The sequence below is a fragment of the Empidonax traillii genome, unplaced genomic scaffold, assembly GCF_003031625.1.
Source record: "Empidonax traillii isolate 1590-97213 ecotype Southwest subspecies unplaced genomic scaffold, ASM303162v1 scaffold877:size283950, whole genome shotgun sequence".
Lineage (NCBI taxonomy): Eukaryota > Metazoa > Chordata > Aves > Passeriformes > Tyrannidae > Empidonax > Empidonax traillii.
The window spans coordinates 10,686-25,318 of NW_020956070.1; the positions used below are offsets into that span (position 1 = coordinate 10,686).

At 36.4% G+C, this 14,633-nt stretch overlaps 1 protein-coding gene across 1 annotated transcript in view; it reads left to right on the plus strand.

The window, feature by feature from the left end:
* The first annotated feature begins 500 nt into the window (after positions 1-500).
* Positions 501-14,633, plus strand: part of MBTPS2 (membrane bound transcription factor peptidase, site 2) — a 36,553-nt gene continuing 22,420 nt past the window's right edge. The window contains exons 1-7 of the mRNA XM_027902471.1: positions 501-661; positions 1,408-1,556; positions 3,186-3,324; positions 7,050-7,153; positions 9,285-9,412; positions 13,244-13,362; positions 14,317-14,497. Of these exons, the coding sequence (XP_027758272.1) occupies positions 593-661; positions 1,408-1,556; positions 3,186-3,324; positions 7,050-7,153; positions 9,285-9,412; positions 13,244-13,362; positions 14,317-14,497 (889 nt within the window). The 5' untranslated portion in view covers positions 501-592. The remainder of the gene's footprint in view (positions 662-1,407; positions 1,557-3,185; positions 3,325-7,049; positions 7,154-9,284; positions 9,413-13,243; positions 13,363-14,316; positions 14,498-14,633) is intronic.

The following is a 14,633-nucleotide window of genomic DNA, read 5'->3' on the forward strand; positions in this document are numbered from 1 at the left end:
AGGGAAAGCAATACAATGAAAATTTCTGTTGGTGCCATCAGCTGACTGAACAAAAATGTGCCTGAAATCAATAGGGTCAAGCAGAAGGAAATGACACAGAAATATATAGGCAGAAAAGGATAAATGGTGTAGTAGGTGATACGTGATACGTGAACAGTGACCCGGATAAATGGATTTCACGTCCTAGGAAATTTTTTGCTTGAAATAAGTTTTTAGTGTTCAAGTTTTAATTAATTTGACAAAGTGAGAAAAGCTGTTAACATAGTTGTGCAAAATAAGATACTTACCCTCCACGACCACTGTGGCAGGGCAGGAGGAAAGCAAGGAACATGGCAAGTTCTAAATTTGTTTAAAGAACCACAAACAACAGCCTGAAACTTGTAAAGTTCCTCTTGGGGGAGGAGAAGGGAGCCTGTTGTGAACTACACATTCCAGATGTCTTCAGTAGGTGCTGCTGCCTGTAGGTAACCTTGGGAACAGTGTTCCAGTTCAGACAGCTCCAGGAATTGTCTGGATTATGTCAGAGACACTCCTGCCTTGGGAAATGCCCAAAGTCAGAAGGCTCAAGCACCTTGTGTGCTTTTCCTGAGCTATGAGTTCTTTTACCTCCGAGGAAAGCATTCCTTCAGCTGGATTTCTGATCGTAGCTTCCATGAAGCAGGTGATTAAAGCCTGTTGAGAATGCAAGTGTCAAATAGTATGTCATATAGTCTATTGGTCTGTAAGAGCAGCTAATACTGCTGATAAGTATTAATCAGTATAGTTCAGAGGTCACATTTCTCATCAAGGGACATATTTGGAACTACTACAAGTATATTAAAATGCTGGGAAGTTACCGTAGTGAATCACCATGCAATACCAGTTGATAATTCCTTGTGGTTTTTTGTTAGCATGATCAAATATTTCAGAGTCTTTGTGTTTGAAAAGTAGACCTCATTTTTACCCTTAGTAATGGGTATCTGCAATACCAAGCCATATTTCACCAGTATTAGAAAGTTTTTTCCGCTGAAGATGAAATAAGTGGTTTTCATTATTGTAGTGTTTAAAATGTTTGTTGGAATATCATTGCTCATTGAAAGAATACCGTCAACAGTCTTTAGCCTTCTAACTGGACAGTAGAATTAAAAGTGCTTTAACACTAGGAAAAATGTTATAAGATCTTGTTTGTCAATTACCACTGGATCACTCTCACAAACCTAGAACTGTTACAAATGACATCAAAACAGCGGCATAACTTTTTCATGTTACGTGTCATATCTACCTATAGGTCAAAATATAAAGAATGTGTAGGACATTTACCTGAAGTGGTACATCTGTTTTTATATAAACAGGTCACATTTACTGCTTGGTCACATTACAGAATCTTCCTGGAATTTTTTGATCCAACTGATTTCCATTGTTTTGCAGTCATCCAGCTCTCTGAAGGCATCGTATGAAGACTGGCTGCTGACATATGGCCTGAGCATCTCTCCCTTTCACATGCGATGGCAAACAGCTCTGTTCAACCGCCAGTTCTACAACTGGGGGAGATGGAAACCCAAATTTCTGTATTTATGGTATAAATTCAGGATTTTTTTTATTTTTGTCAAAATACTGAACCATATCTGTGCCTTTTAGCCTTAAAAGTGCAATGGGTAGACATGGTTATTTCAGTAGGCTAATGATAAAACCAGATTAGAGTGGCTGCTATAATTGTACTGTGCCAGTATAAGTCTTTCTCCTCTACTAAAACAATGCATAATTTTAATACAGGTTGCATTTTGAGATGCTATAAAATTGGAAGTCTGTAAACCTGTGGTTTGAACTATACATAGTTCTTAAGGGTACAGCCATTGTGTGTACTACTGCATACAGAAGTAGGTCTGAAAGCAGCTTCTCATATCCTAGATCTGTCTATCACTTCCATCACTGAACACTGAGCTCTCCCCAGTCTCTAGAGTTTGCAAAGTACTCAGTTGTGTCCCTGTAGTCAATCATTGCCCAGACATTCAGCAATGATACCTGCTCAAAGCACGTTGCTCACCTTCTATCTGCCTTCACACCTTTCCCTGCTGAGGTTTCAAAGTGCTGGGAAGGGGTAGGTGAATAAGGTGGTCTAGTATGGGTGCTCCTGAACTGGTTTAGGAAACTATTGCTCAGTTGCCTTCCTTGCATTACTTTGTATCTACTCTGAAAATATAAAATAAGTAAGGTTTGAATTTCTTTTCATTTCCCTTATTGCTACCTTCAGTGAGATAGTAATAAAAGACAGCTCTGCTTCATATTGGTTTCTCTGGTATGTAATGATTTTGTAATAATCAGTCTTAAATAGTTCTATATCAATTACAATTTGTAATGCATATAACTTATTACAGTATGATGTTTTCCCTAGTCTCTTTAATTAACATTACAAGTACATGTTGCTTAAAATAAATCTACTAATTCCCAGTGAGCTTCATTAAGGATGGTAAGAGAACAGCTATGCTATTGTGAGAAGAAGGTAGGACTGCTGGAGAAGTGTTTTAGTGAGAAAATAAATGTTATCACATCCTTCAACTATGGGACAGTGTAAAATAATAATGCTGAATAAAAATTTGCTACTAGATGGAGTGACAGGAATTTATTTTCAACACTGATTTTAATGGAAACTAAATTGATGAGAAAAACAATGTTGTTTAAATAATTGATTTTAATATGATCTTGCAGTTGTACCTTTTAGTTGTTCTTTAAAAAAGATTGAGTCCCATTTATTGTTCTTTAGCACTTTTTATTGTTTCTAAGAAAGATACAAAATGTATTGAAAAAGCTTATAATTTCATAAGCTACCCCACCATTTGATCCAGGTCTCTACATATGTGATGATGTGATGCAACTTGGTCAATTATAAATTGTTAGTTATGTTTATATATTCGTAGCTAAAGGCAGGTTACATGTATTGGGTAGCTGAATAAAATTTAGAATGTGTAAGAACAGAATAAAAATATTTGAAAATTGACCAACATTTATTAACCATGGAAAGTATTTTATTAGTGTATATTATTATTGTTGTTTCCTTTAGCTAATATTTTTGTACTGGATCGTTGATACTTGAATGGTAGTAGCAGTGTTGCCCTGTGTTTTGTGTGCTAAGTTGTGCTATAAAGCAGTTACAAACACCCCATCTTCTTGTGGCTGTGGATTGCTAAACTATTTGCTTCTCTTTGTAGGTTCAGCGTAGGAATGGTGTTTGGAATAGTTGCCATGTTTGGCTCTGTTATTCTCCTTGGAAAGACTCTGATGCAAACACTGACACAGATGCTCACGGAGGCACCGAGAGCCCAGAACGATCGGATGCTGCAGGTCGTGGTACGTGTGCTCTCCTCAGGTCTTTATGTGAGAGCTGTGATGTAAAGCAGCTTCTTAATGGGGTATGTGATGCTTAAATATTCCCATGCAAGAATAACCAAACTCCTGATGACATGAAAATGTCCAGGTTTGTTATCAGCCTTAAAAACGGGGAGTGGGTATAGTAACAGAGGGCAAATGAAGGCAAATGGGGAAGAGTTTATATTAAAAATTCTCAGGAGTGGGAATTGGCCAGTCATTTTGAAAAACACTAAATTATAGTACAAAGAATATAAACCAGACCTAAGAATTTGTCTCCTGTGAACTATGCAGTGTAGAGTTCACAAGAACAGCCAAGTCTGTTTCATTTATTACAATACAAAATATCAGTGGAGAAGGAAAGAAGTGTAAAGAGCCTTGTGTGGTAGTAGAAGCAAAAATTCATTTGTGAGGAGGTGGCATTTTCTTTTGATTGTTCAAGGACTTATGACCTAATTTACAATCTGAAATTTAAAGTGCTGTTTCTGGTGGTATCTAATAACAATGTATTTAATTCTTTTATGGATTTCTGATGCTGGACAATATATTGTATGCTTTTAGAACAGAATGTATTTCACAGAACAGGAGAGATTGTAAATCCTGTCTTTCTTATGCAAGGCAGTAATGGAAGAACTGGCGTTGCCTTACAACATTTTTAATCTGGAAGGGTTCCTACCCACTTTTGGTACCCCAAGAGTGCTCTCTGACCAAAATGTGTGGTCATTTTCCAGAACTGTGGTTTCCGTGCCTTCTGCTAATGGCTTAGAGCAGGGGTGCCCAGCCATTTTACTCTAAGTACTCAGCTTTTCTAGTGAACAGAAGTTGTGTCACCATAATAGACCTTCCTGTAAATGTTAAACCAACTGCATGGAGCTAGACTTAAAAAATTGCATGAGTGCAGGAAGCCTGAATATTAGTAGCATGTGCCATAAACCTGGTGCCTTTGGATGGCTGGGAGTGTTTCACGTGGGCAGGTGAATATTGCAAATGCAGAATGTGTTGGCAAAAACAGGCATTGAGATCTGAGAGAACTGCTGGCACTGCCACTGCCATCACCCAGTCCACAGGCTGCTCCTGAATTATTTCCAGAAACAGACAGGAATGGGCAGTATGTACATCCCATAGGGCACAAGTGGAACTTGAGACAGAAAATTTTTAATTTACATGCCAGCAGAGTGTCTCCTAACCGCGTATGTTTATTACATTCTGGAGTAAGAAAAGCCTCCCTTACATCTTAATTTTCTGAGATCATTGTATGAATCTATCGACTTCTGTGACACCAGGGTAAAGTGGTCTTTGTCAATATATTGCTCTTTGGAGAAAATAATGCAGGAGGAACCAAAGTAAAGATGAACCTTTGGAATTAATCTGGTGTGAATTGGAACAGTGAAAGAAGAAAAGTAGGACAATGATTGCAATTCAATGTGGAATTGATTCCTCAGTGACTGCCTGTGGCAATATCACTGTATTCAAACCGAGCACTGACTGGCACTGAACAATTTACTATATAGGGATAGTGTAATGCCATGTATGGGGATATGGTTACTTCTCATAACTTCACTCCACCTTTCCTACTTCATTCTTTTATTCCTGAATGGTCACAGTTGTATAATTCTGCCTTTAATGAGTTTTCAATATTCTTTTTAAGGGGAATGAGCTAGCATAAATTGACACAAAACAGTGACCTATGTATGGTTGTAAAGAGGTGAAGAACAACTCAGGATGACCTTCTCAGTTAAATTATTTACTTGTATTTGACTGCCTGGAGGACTATGAGTTAGTAAAAAAAATAAACAACAAACCATCCCACTTTTTCTTTTTTGACTTAACCTTAGCCTGTGGCATAAATCTGTTTAACCTTTAACCTTTGGCTGTGGAGAGAGGGAGAAATAATTCTGCTTATGTTTTATTAAGATTTTTGTACTTTCCTCTTTTGTTCAGTTGTGTACTTTGTTTAAAATACTTATCCATAGGTAACTGGGCTGTTTTTCTTTAGCTGCCCCATGTTGGCTGCCTATTGACAAAAATAGGAAAGAGGCAGATCAGTTACTAGCAAAGGATCTTCTTTTACTAAAGGCATTTCCAGAAGACCATAAAATATTAAGACAACATGCTTTTTAACAAAATACTGCTGTTGCTTTCAGAACCATTCATGAGAGGTAGCTTCTGTTTTAGGTGAATCTGAAAATATCTTCTTTGATGTGAAATCTGAAAGCAGGGTGCAGTGCTCTAGCAGGCCACAGTCAGGGTGGTATTCAGATGGCAGCTCTTGCTATGGCCATCTGTCCTCCCATTGCAGAGGGGAATGGAACACTTGGAAATGCTTTAGTGCCAGCAGCTGATGCTGCAATTCAACCAAGGGATGCTCAAAGAATGGAGAGCAGGTGTCTTCATCCAGTGAGGTACCATAGTTGTGCCATTTAAGATAAATATCTTAGTCATGATCACACCTGGAATGATTAACATTAATGAAAACAGTCATTTGAAGGATTTATTTTAGCTGTTTCAGCCTATTGCAGAGTTCTGCTGCATGGGTAGGTGAATGCATTTAAGTGTGGAATGTGCAGAATTGAACAGAGGTAGAATCAAACCTGCTCTGGATCTGCAGTTGGATCTGCAGCCTTTTGGTTTCCATAGGGGTGTTTTTTTTATAGAGTCCTATAAACAGGCCAGAAATTTTTGACTATAGCATCTCTTTTGCAAAACTGGATTGCAATTCAAGTTGTGTTCACATCAGCTGTTAGTGACTGCAGGGGACTGCACCCTGCCTCCAGTGGAAAAAACTGTGGAGCAGACAAGGGAACTGCCCCAGAGTGAGCAGCAGAAGTGGCTTTATTGTCCCACTGCAGCATGGCCCTGAGGAGAGGTGGAGCTGGACAGGATGAAGGTCTATCAGGAGGAAAGAGGGGATGGTTCCTAAGTCTTTGAGAAGTGACTGCTCTGGAGCCTCTCTGGAAGCAGCTGGTGTCTCATATAACTAGAGCAGTGAGGGACCTGGTGAGTGGTGGGAATCCACAAACTGGAGGAATATGAGGGGCCTGCATATTATGTCTTAGGTAAATTAAAATAGTATGCTTGTTTCAAGTGGGGTTTTTTGAGGTTAAATTGCCATATGTAGACAACCAAAACTACGTAGATGAAAACAAGAGGTGAAAATTACCTTTTCTCTGACTCTATAAATTTGGGATACTCTTGTAATTTCTACGGAGGGAGAGAAGGAATACTGTTCAGTCACGTTTGAACTTTTAAAGTGTTTTAAGTGCAATACAATTTTTGTTATTTTCTTTTGAAGGGTGAATCTTCTCTACAGCTACGTGACTGGCTGCAGGAAATTGTAAACTAATGCTCAGAATTTCCAAGCCTGTTTCATTTGAGTGGAAGTCTGTGTACATTTTTATGAACTTCTCAATTTTAATATAGAGTAGGACGCATTTGGTCAGGGCTGTGGGGAATAAATAGGGCAGAGTTTTGTGCCTAGAGACCTATTTAGCATTCAACAGCAGGATATATGTTTCATATATGTTAAAATACATTGGATAAGTTGGGAAAGAGGTACTAACTGATAGTGCTGCATGAGAACAGCCCCTGTCCTGTGGTGGAACTGAGGAAGCTGAGTGAGAGCAGGAATTTTAGGAGTAGAAGGATTCATCTTTGTACCTCTTGTTTTCCTCTTGTGTTTTGTTTTGTTGTCATGCCCACATCAACAGGTGCCTGGTGTCAATTTGCCTGTCAGCCAGCTGACCTATTTCTTCTCTGCAATCCTCATCAGTGGTGTGATACATGAAGTCGGCCATGGGGTGGCAGCTATTCGGTAAACACAAATTGCTTTTCTCCTGCTCTCTGCCAACACAGCCTAATATTCCAGAGCAGTTACCCGTGAATGTTGTTAGCACTGTTTTGGTTTATCTGGAGAGACTGTTTAGTCTGTATTTCATAGCTTCCTTATATTTTAACTTTGGAAGGATGTACTATTAAGGATAGAGTTTTAATGCAGTGTCTATTCTACAGATAATGAGAAAGGACTTCTGCTTTGCAAATATACAACGCTGCAAGGTTTAAAATAATACTTCTTTAAAGTGGCCCTGATTTTCACAGAGCAATTTCATTTCTGCACCTGTGGCAGTTGAAGAGGACCCATGTGCTGATACACAATGATACTTTAAAATAGATTTTAAATGGGTTTGTTTAAACATAGCTTGTGAAGTAGCACATGAACGAACTGAAGCAATAACTCAGTTAAATGAGTTAAATGTGATAAGCCCCTGTTAACGTCAGGGATGTATTAATTTGATCAAAAATTGTATTTTTAATTTCCTTAACTATGATGATTACTTTACAAAACTTACTTGACAAGTTTAATCATTCCTGTTAAATGCCACTCCAGCATAAGAACGTTGAGTTGTGATTACTGGGACTTGTTTCTCCTGGACAGCATCATTATCTAACCTATGAGCATGAAGCCCTAAGTTGTTTCTCTGATTTTCTTGAGTAAAGGGAGTCACAACTTCATTTTACTGCATTACAATCTTTTTTTATAAGCCCCAAAGTTCTCAATTAAAGGGATGGTTTGGGACCCTCTGTGTTTTGTATGCTCTGTTTGCCTCCCAGCTGTTTCCAGGAGAGAAATTAGTTTGTCCAGTGTATACACTGGCAGCCAGTGTTGCTGCTGCTGTTTTCTGCTTGACTTTATTTCCTTCTTAGACCGGTTGGGTCTATAGTGCTTTTATTGTAAATCCTGAGGGTATAGGTTTTACTAAATAGCTGTGCTGTGGGCAAATTTTATTATTCTGCCAAGTCACTTACCCTTCCTGAAATCTAATAAACTTCTGCCAACTTCAGTGCAATGTAACATTAGCAGTGACAAGAGCTTAAAATATTTGAGCCTTAGCTTAGTCAAGGCTTTAACCAAAAAAATCGTCTTCTTCACTCTGTACCTTCTCCCCAAGTCATGAAATCACGTATAGGTGTTAGAGTGGCTATTACTAATTGGCAGCAGGGGTGAGTCTGGTGAGTTAACTCCACACAATTAGTGTATGACTTCATTCTGAAAAATTTTTTGTAATTCTATGTCTTCATTTTTTACATATACACAGTAAAAAACCAAATGTGAATAAATAACATGTTATACCCAGTATACTGTCTCAGTAAAGATATGGTATTAACTGTTCTGTGCCTGGTTTGTCATGTTACATGATTGTTTCATGCCTAACGAAATTTCTAGCATCAGAAAAACTTAATGTATTTGTTCCAAAACATTCCACTTAAAAGCAATTGTAAACCCTCTGAAAAAAAAATATTATCTGTATGATAATGTCAGCTACTAATATATTTAAATAGAAGCATAGAATCATAGAATATTAAGCGTTGGAAGCACATTAGCATTTGTCCTTTTAACCTCTTGGCTTGTTTTCATTTTTTCAGATGACATTTCTCTCATTTTTGTTAGTTTACAATTTACTGTAAAGTTTGTTTAGAAGAAACAAAGAAATTGTAAATTCCATAAATCTATAAATGTTTCTTTAAAAGGGAAGCAATTGATTCTTGTAGATAATTTTTCATAGATGACTTTGAAACTGCTTCCTGCAGGCTGCCATTTCTTTTACTTAAAAGAAGATGATACCCCAAATGTTAAAATATATTTTAACTTGAAAGTAGGGTGTTTTTTTAAAAAGTATTTTATGTGTTACCAGGAGAAAAGCAGCTGGCCTTATCCTTTATTTTTTTACCAGACTCAGAGATCTGTGCTGCTTCAACATGGCAATTACTGCAGAAAACACTCTTTAGTTTAATTATCTTTCAGTTATTGGTATTATGAAAAATAAGTTTGTTTATAATTTTAGTTATTCTTGTTGTCAAAAATATGTGTTCTATATAGAATCTCTCAGTTTTTCTTTTGTTTGTTTGCAGTAACACCACTACATTTTTCTTTTCTTCTTTTTAAGAGAACAAGTACGATTCAATGGATTTGGGATTTTTATCTTCATTGTCTATCCTGGAGCATTTGTTGACCTTTTCACAACTCACTTGCAACTGATATCTCCCGTCCAGCAGTTAAGGATATTTTGTGCAGGTAATAGTTTGTGCTTTTTAATTTAATCTTTGCTTAGCATTGTAACTTATTCTGCAGGCATAATTTGTGAATCTTTGATAGATTTAAGGTTTAAAATGAAGAAGTACCAAAGTTTCTCTTGACCTAAAGTTGATCCTTCTGTTCTGAACCTACATTGTTATTTCAGAAGATCATTTGATCACTGTCCATATTCTGCTGCTTTCTGGGCTAGAGATGTCCATTTCTAGTGTCTTAAATGAGTACCAATTTCCTGTCATGAAAAACATTATTATATTCTAGATCTAATTCAGAATAGTTATGCATAAGAAATTCCAGTTATGTTGTTTGGGGAAAAACCGTGGTTTCTGACCTTCCTCTCATTAGAAAAAGCTCTTCCACCAGCTCAGGTGCAGAAGCACCTTTTTGTCTTTTTTATTTGTATGTTGTTTAGGGTTTTTTTGCATATCATATGGCCTAAGTAGCAAAACCTTGGAGCAAAAAAACTGGAAAATACTCAGTCAGAAGATGTAGTGTAAGAACACAACTTGCTGTCACAGGTGAACATCCTTGAGCAATTCAGTACTGTTTTCTGCAATAGGAGCAATCTGTTTTTCAGTAGTATTGTAAGTGATTTTCATTGACCTGTGAGTTATGTTATTATACAGGTCACTGTTTTGATGTTGCCATCAGGAGGACACAAAGGTTAAAACACAAACGTCCAAAGAGAGTCATAGCTTATGGCCCCAAATAACCTCCAGATGGTTCTGACATGATGTTTTTTGAAGCCTCTGGCTACTGGGAACTAGAGCCCTGTTGCCGTGACAAGTCAAACTGAGACTGTGTTATTCTGCCTGAACCACTTGTATGATTATTTCTATAGACAAAGGTGGTTCCCAAACAACTGAAATAAAGATAAAGAATTCATTATCTTGGTTTACTTCTTGATACTGATGACTTTCTATTGCAGGGGACAGTAGGCTAGCAGCCAGCCTGTTCTAATATTTAGTCTCTAACACTGTTTCTTGAATATTGTATCAAAACATCATATAGAAGGTAGACATACAGAAGCCTTTAGCAAACTTGTTTTCAAGCTTTCATAAATCAAGTAAATAATTACAAATGTTAGGTAAGTTAATATATCTATCTTCTAAATACTCTAATCAACAAAAATAATTCACTGCAATAGACTAATTTTTATGAAACCCCATTTCTCAAATTAATCAATTTCCATTTTCAGCTACTATGAACAGAACTCTGAGAAAAGGCCTATTGATTTTCAAAATAGATTGCTTACATAGATTCTTGAGAAATCATCTAGAAAAAATAGATTCTAATCTGTAATAGAAAATAATTGTTTGCATGTTTTGACAGCAAGCAAGCACTTATAATAATTTGTCATGTTTCTTAGGAAACCTGAAATAGGGTAACACAAGGGAAGGAGCAAGCATGTTGCAAGACTGAATATGAACAGCTAGCATGAACAGCTTGTTTTCAGTTTAGGTATAACAAATACATGCTTTTTTTTACATTTAATGATTGATATGTTTCAGAACTAGGATGTTTGATAATGGTAAAAAGTGTTACTCAGTAAACAACTTATTTGTTTGAATTGTCAGAACAGCTGAATGAGCCTATTCTCAGTGTTCAGAAGATCTGAATTTACAGACACATGCTTTCAGATTTTTGTATGGCAGCCAGGTAACAGAGCTAGAGTAGAGGACAACACCAGATACTCTTTTTGTAGTCCACCTATGCTTTGGAGATTAAAAAATATATTTGTTGTACAGCAGATGGCATCGTGAGTTCAAGAATAGTAAATGGGAGTTCCTGCAAGACTCGGAGTGTTTAGAGCACAATTCCATGCCTATTAGATGAAAAGTGCTTCTGTGCAGAACTTTCTTGTAATTACTTTGAGTATTTGTATTACTTTTTAAGATAATTTTAATCCATTTTGTCTCACCTTTAACAGGAGTTAAATATTTTTTTAATTATTTTTTAAAAGTTTATTAATTAATAAATTATTTTAAGGTGGTTTAAGAGTTGTGTGAAGTGTCTCTTTTTGAATATAAGGAATTAGGTATCTGGGGATGAGGCTGTTTTAGCAAGATGAAGTTGAAGGTATACTGAGCAGTGTGCCTCTACAGGTATTCTCTTTTTGAGCATTTTTATTTTTCTATGAATCGCCTGGATGAGTTAAAAACCTTTCTATTTTAGACTTTTCTGCTATATTCCACACAGCAAACTGTGTCAATTATGGTAGCAATGCTCATCTTTTCCAGCTGTTTGAAAGTATTCCTTGTCACACTCTAGCAATTCCATTACCTCTTTTTTCCTTTATTATTATGAGGTTGGGTTTTTCTCAGTTTGCTCTCTGTAGCAGCCACACTGCTGCAAAGGAATTTTATTTCCATTTTTCATTTTTATCTTTTGTTAAGCTGTTAAGCTGAAAAAATATTTTTAAGATAAGAAGGTTAAAACAATAAACTTAAAATATTTACTTACTGCTTTGGATTTGTTGCACTTGTGTGTCTGTTCATGCCTGTGTGTGTGTATATGAGATCAGGAGAACTGATTGCAGAAACATTTCCTATATTTGATTGCCTTTCAATGAGATACAATTAAAAACCATAGAAAGAGAAACTGCTTTGAGAAGTGTCTGCTAGTGGAAAAGGCAACAAACCCTTACTTCAAAAATGTCTCTCGTTTCTGCAGAATTAGAAGTGTAAAAGAAGACCAGGTGAGATGTAGAGAGGGGAGATAAGTCTGCTATATGTTCCCATTCCTGTGTTGTATACACTTCAAGAAAGATAGGTTTAATATATATTTAGATATATTTACTTCAGTTCCTGTCCTGTAACTGCGCTGTAAATATGGAATTGAATCAAACTCATTGTAATAAAATGAAGCATTGTAAGAAGGAAATAAGGGGTCTTGCATTGTTCATACAAAATATTCTTGCATTGTTCATACAAAATGTGCAAGAACACAAACTCAATGAGAAAATTTGAACAGTACTGAATGAGGAAAGCCATAAAGCTTTGATAATGAAAGCCAACTGTGTCTTATGATAGTGGTTCATTTCCTCCTGTGGAGAAGAAAATACCATAAAGATTGCAGTTGCAAATCTGTTCCCCAAAATAATGTGTCAGGAAATGCTGATTGCACAACTTAGTTTCTTGATACGGTTTTAGGTCCAGATTTTCTTGTAAGAGAAGCCTTTTTTTCAAATAATTTTCTAAACTCGTTTGGCACATATACACATAATAATTTCTGTTGAAGTAATGGAGATAGCCATGACAAATCCTGAATTGCCACTAAATTTCAGACATCTTGCTGACTAGGGCAAACAGCCCATTATTTGTAAATTCAGCAGCTTACTGTGATAGAAGGTGACAAGTACTACATTTCATTCCATTTTTAAAATTATATTTATGATTGAAGACAACTCTGTAGATAGAAACTGTATTTTAATAATTGATTCAGAAGCTCAGGTTTTCTTCTGGGTGCTCTACTCACTGCATACTTAGAAAAGTAGTGGTACATGATGAAATCTCCATGTGGTAGAATGACACCTTGGAAATGGACTTACTGCTTCCCTGTCTTTTCTGATACTGTAATTCTTGGGAGCTCAGAGTTTTATCTAAAACCTCCTTACAAAATGGCATCATAGTAAAGTTTGTAAAGTAATATATGTATTCTTCTTTTATGCCTATGTTCAACACAAATTAACTTTTTATCCATTCTTCCAGTAACAATTTCAGGAAAGTTAATTAGAAGGTAGCTGTAGGAAAATTTCAAACCCAGCTTTGTTATTAGTTTTTATTTAGAATCTTTTTTTTTCCTTCTTTTTAGGGGTGTGGCATAATTTTGTTCTTGGTGTTGCCAGTTTCATGGTTTTGTTTCTGCTGCCAGCCATTCTTTTCCCTTTCTATTACACGGGTGTTGGGGCACTTGTCACTGAGGTTGCAGAGGTAAGAAAAGATCTTTGCTGTATTCACATTATATGCTTTGTGACCTGAAATGTAGCTCTCTCTGTTATTACCACAATCAGATTTAGTCAGTGCAGCACTCTGCAGAATCAAATATATTGAACTTCTTGCTTAAAGTTTTCTTCTTAGTCTTTTGTATTTTAATATAAGCAAATAAAGGAACAGAGTGTGAATAATTATAGACTATTCAGCATACTATAAAACTGTGTAGGCATTTGAGATGGGTTTGCAGCTTATTTCTGGAGGGATTTTAACATTTTTTCAGTATTGGCACAAAGCAAATCTACTGGAAACTGCATTATCACTCTGGTTATTGTTATCTGGTTTTAATGTTAAAGATTATTTTGAGCTGCTTTCCTTGTTTGGTCAGCTGGAAGCAAAGTGGAGATAGACTTCTGAGATTCTGGAAAGGACTGATTTTTTTTTTCTGACTTAATCAAATACTGCGCAGTTGAACAGCAGAGCTGAAAGGATTCAAACTTTTTTCAGTCTGAAAGTCAACTGATATATCTGAGGAGAGAGTGACATTTATTATGCTTTATTACCTTTTAAAGTATAGTTACAAGCTGCTTTCTTGAAAGTTTCAGGGTATTAATTTAAGTTGCTTGAATTTAATATGTTGTGGGGTTTCTTAGCCTTTTAACTTGTATGAAAATAATTAATTAAATTTGAAGAGGTCCTTGGGACACTTGCAGGCCCTCCTTTCTTCGTTTTCATCCTTTTCCTTCTTTGCACTAAATAGTCATTATTTGTAAAGGATGGTATTTTTTGTATGCTTTTTCATAAATTGAATAATCAATTCTAGTGGAGTCTGAGATTTTGTTTGTATGGAAATAGTGTCTTAACCTAAAGATTTCATAGCTATTCAGTAGAACTGTAAACTAACCCTTGTAGTTTTAACCACAGTGATATGGCCGACTTCACTGTTTTTCTCAGGATTCTCCTGCCAATGGACCAAGAGGTCTTTTTGTAGGAGACCTTGTCACTAACCTACAAGACTGCCCAGTTTATAATGTGGAAGACTGGAATTCCTGTCTGGGAGACATTTCAGAGAAGTCACAGGTCGGCTACTGTGTAAGTGCAGCCACCCTACAGCAATTAAGCTTTCCAACTAGAGGTATGACTTTAGGTGCTCTCCTCATTATTTTATGTATAAATTATTTATATTTTAATTTTATCATGTTTGAAAGACTGTTTTAGATTTAGGATTTGTTGTTGGGGTCAGATTTCTCAGGATTCAAGTCTGCTGTCCT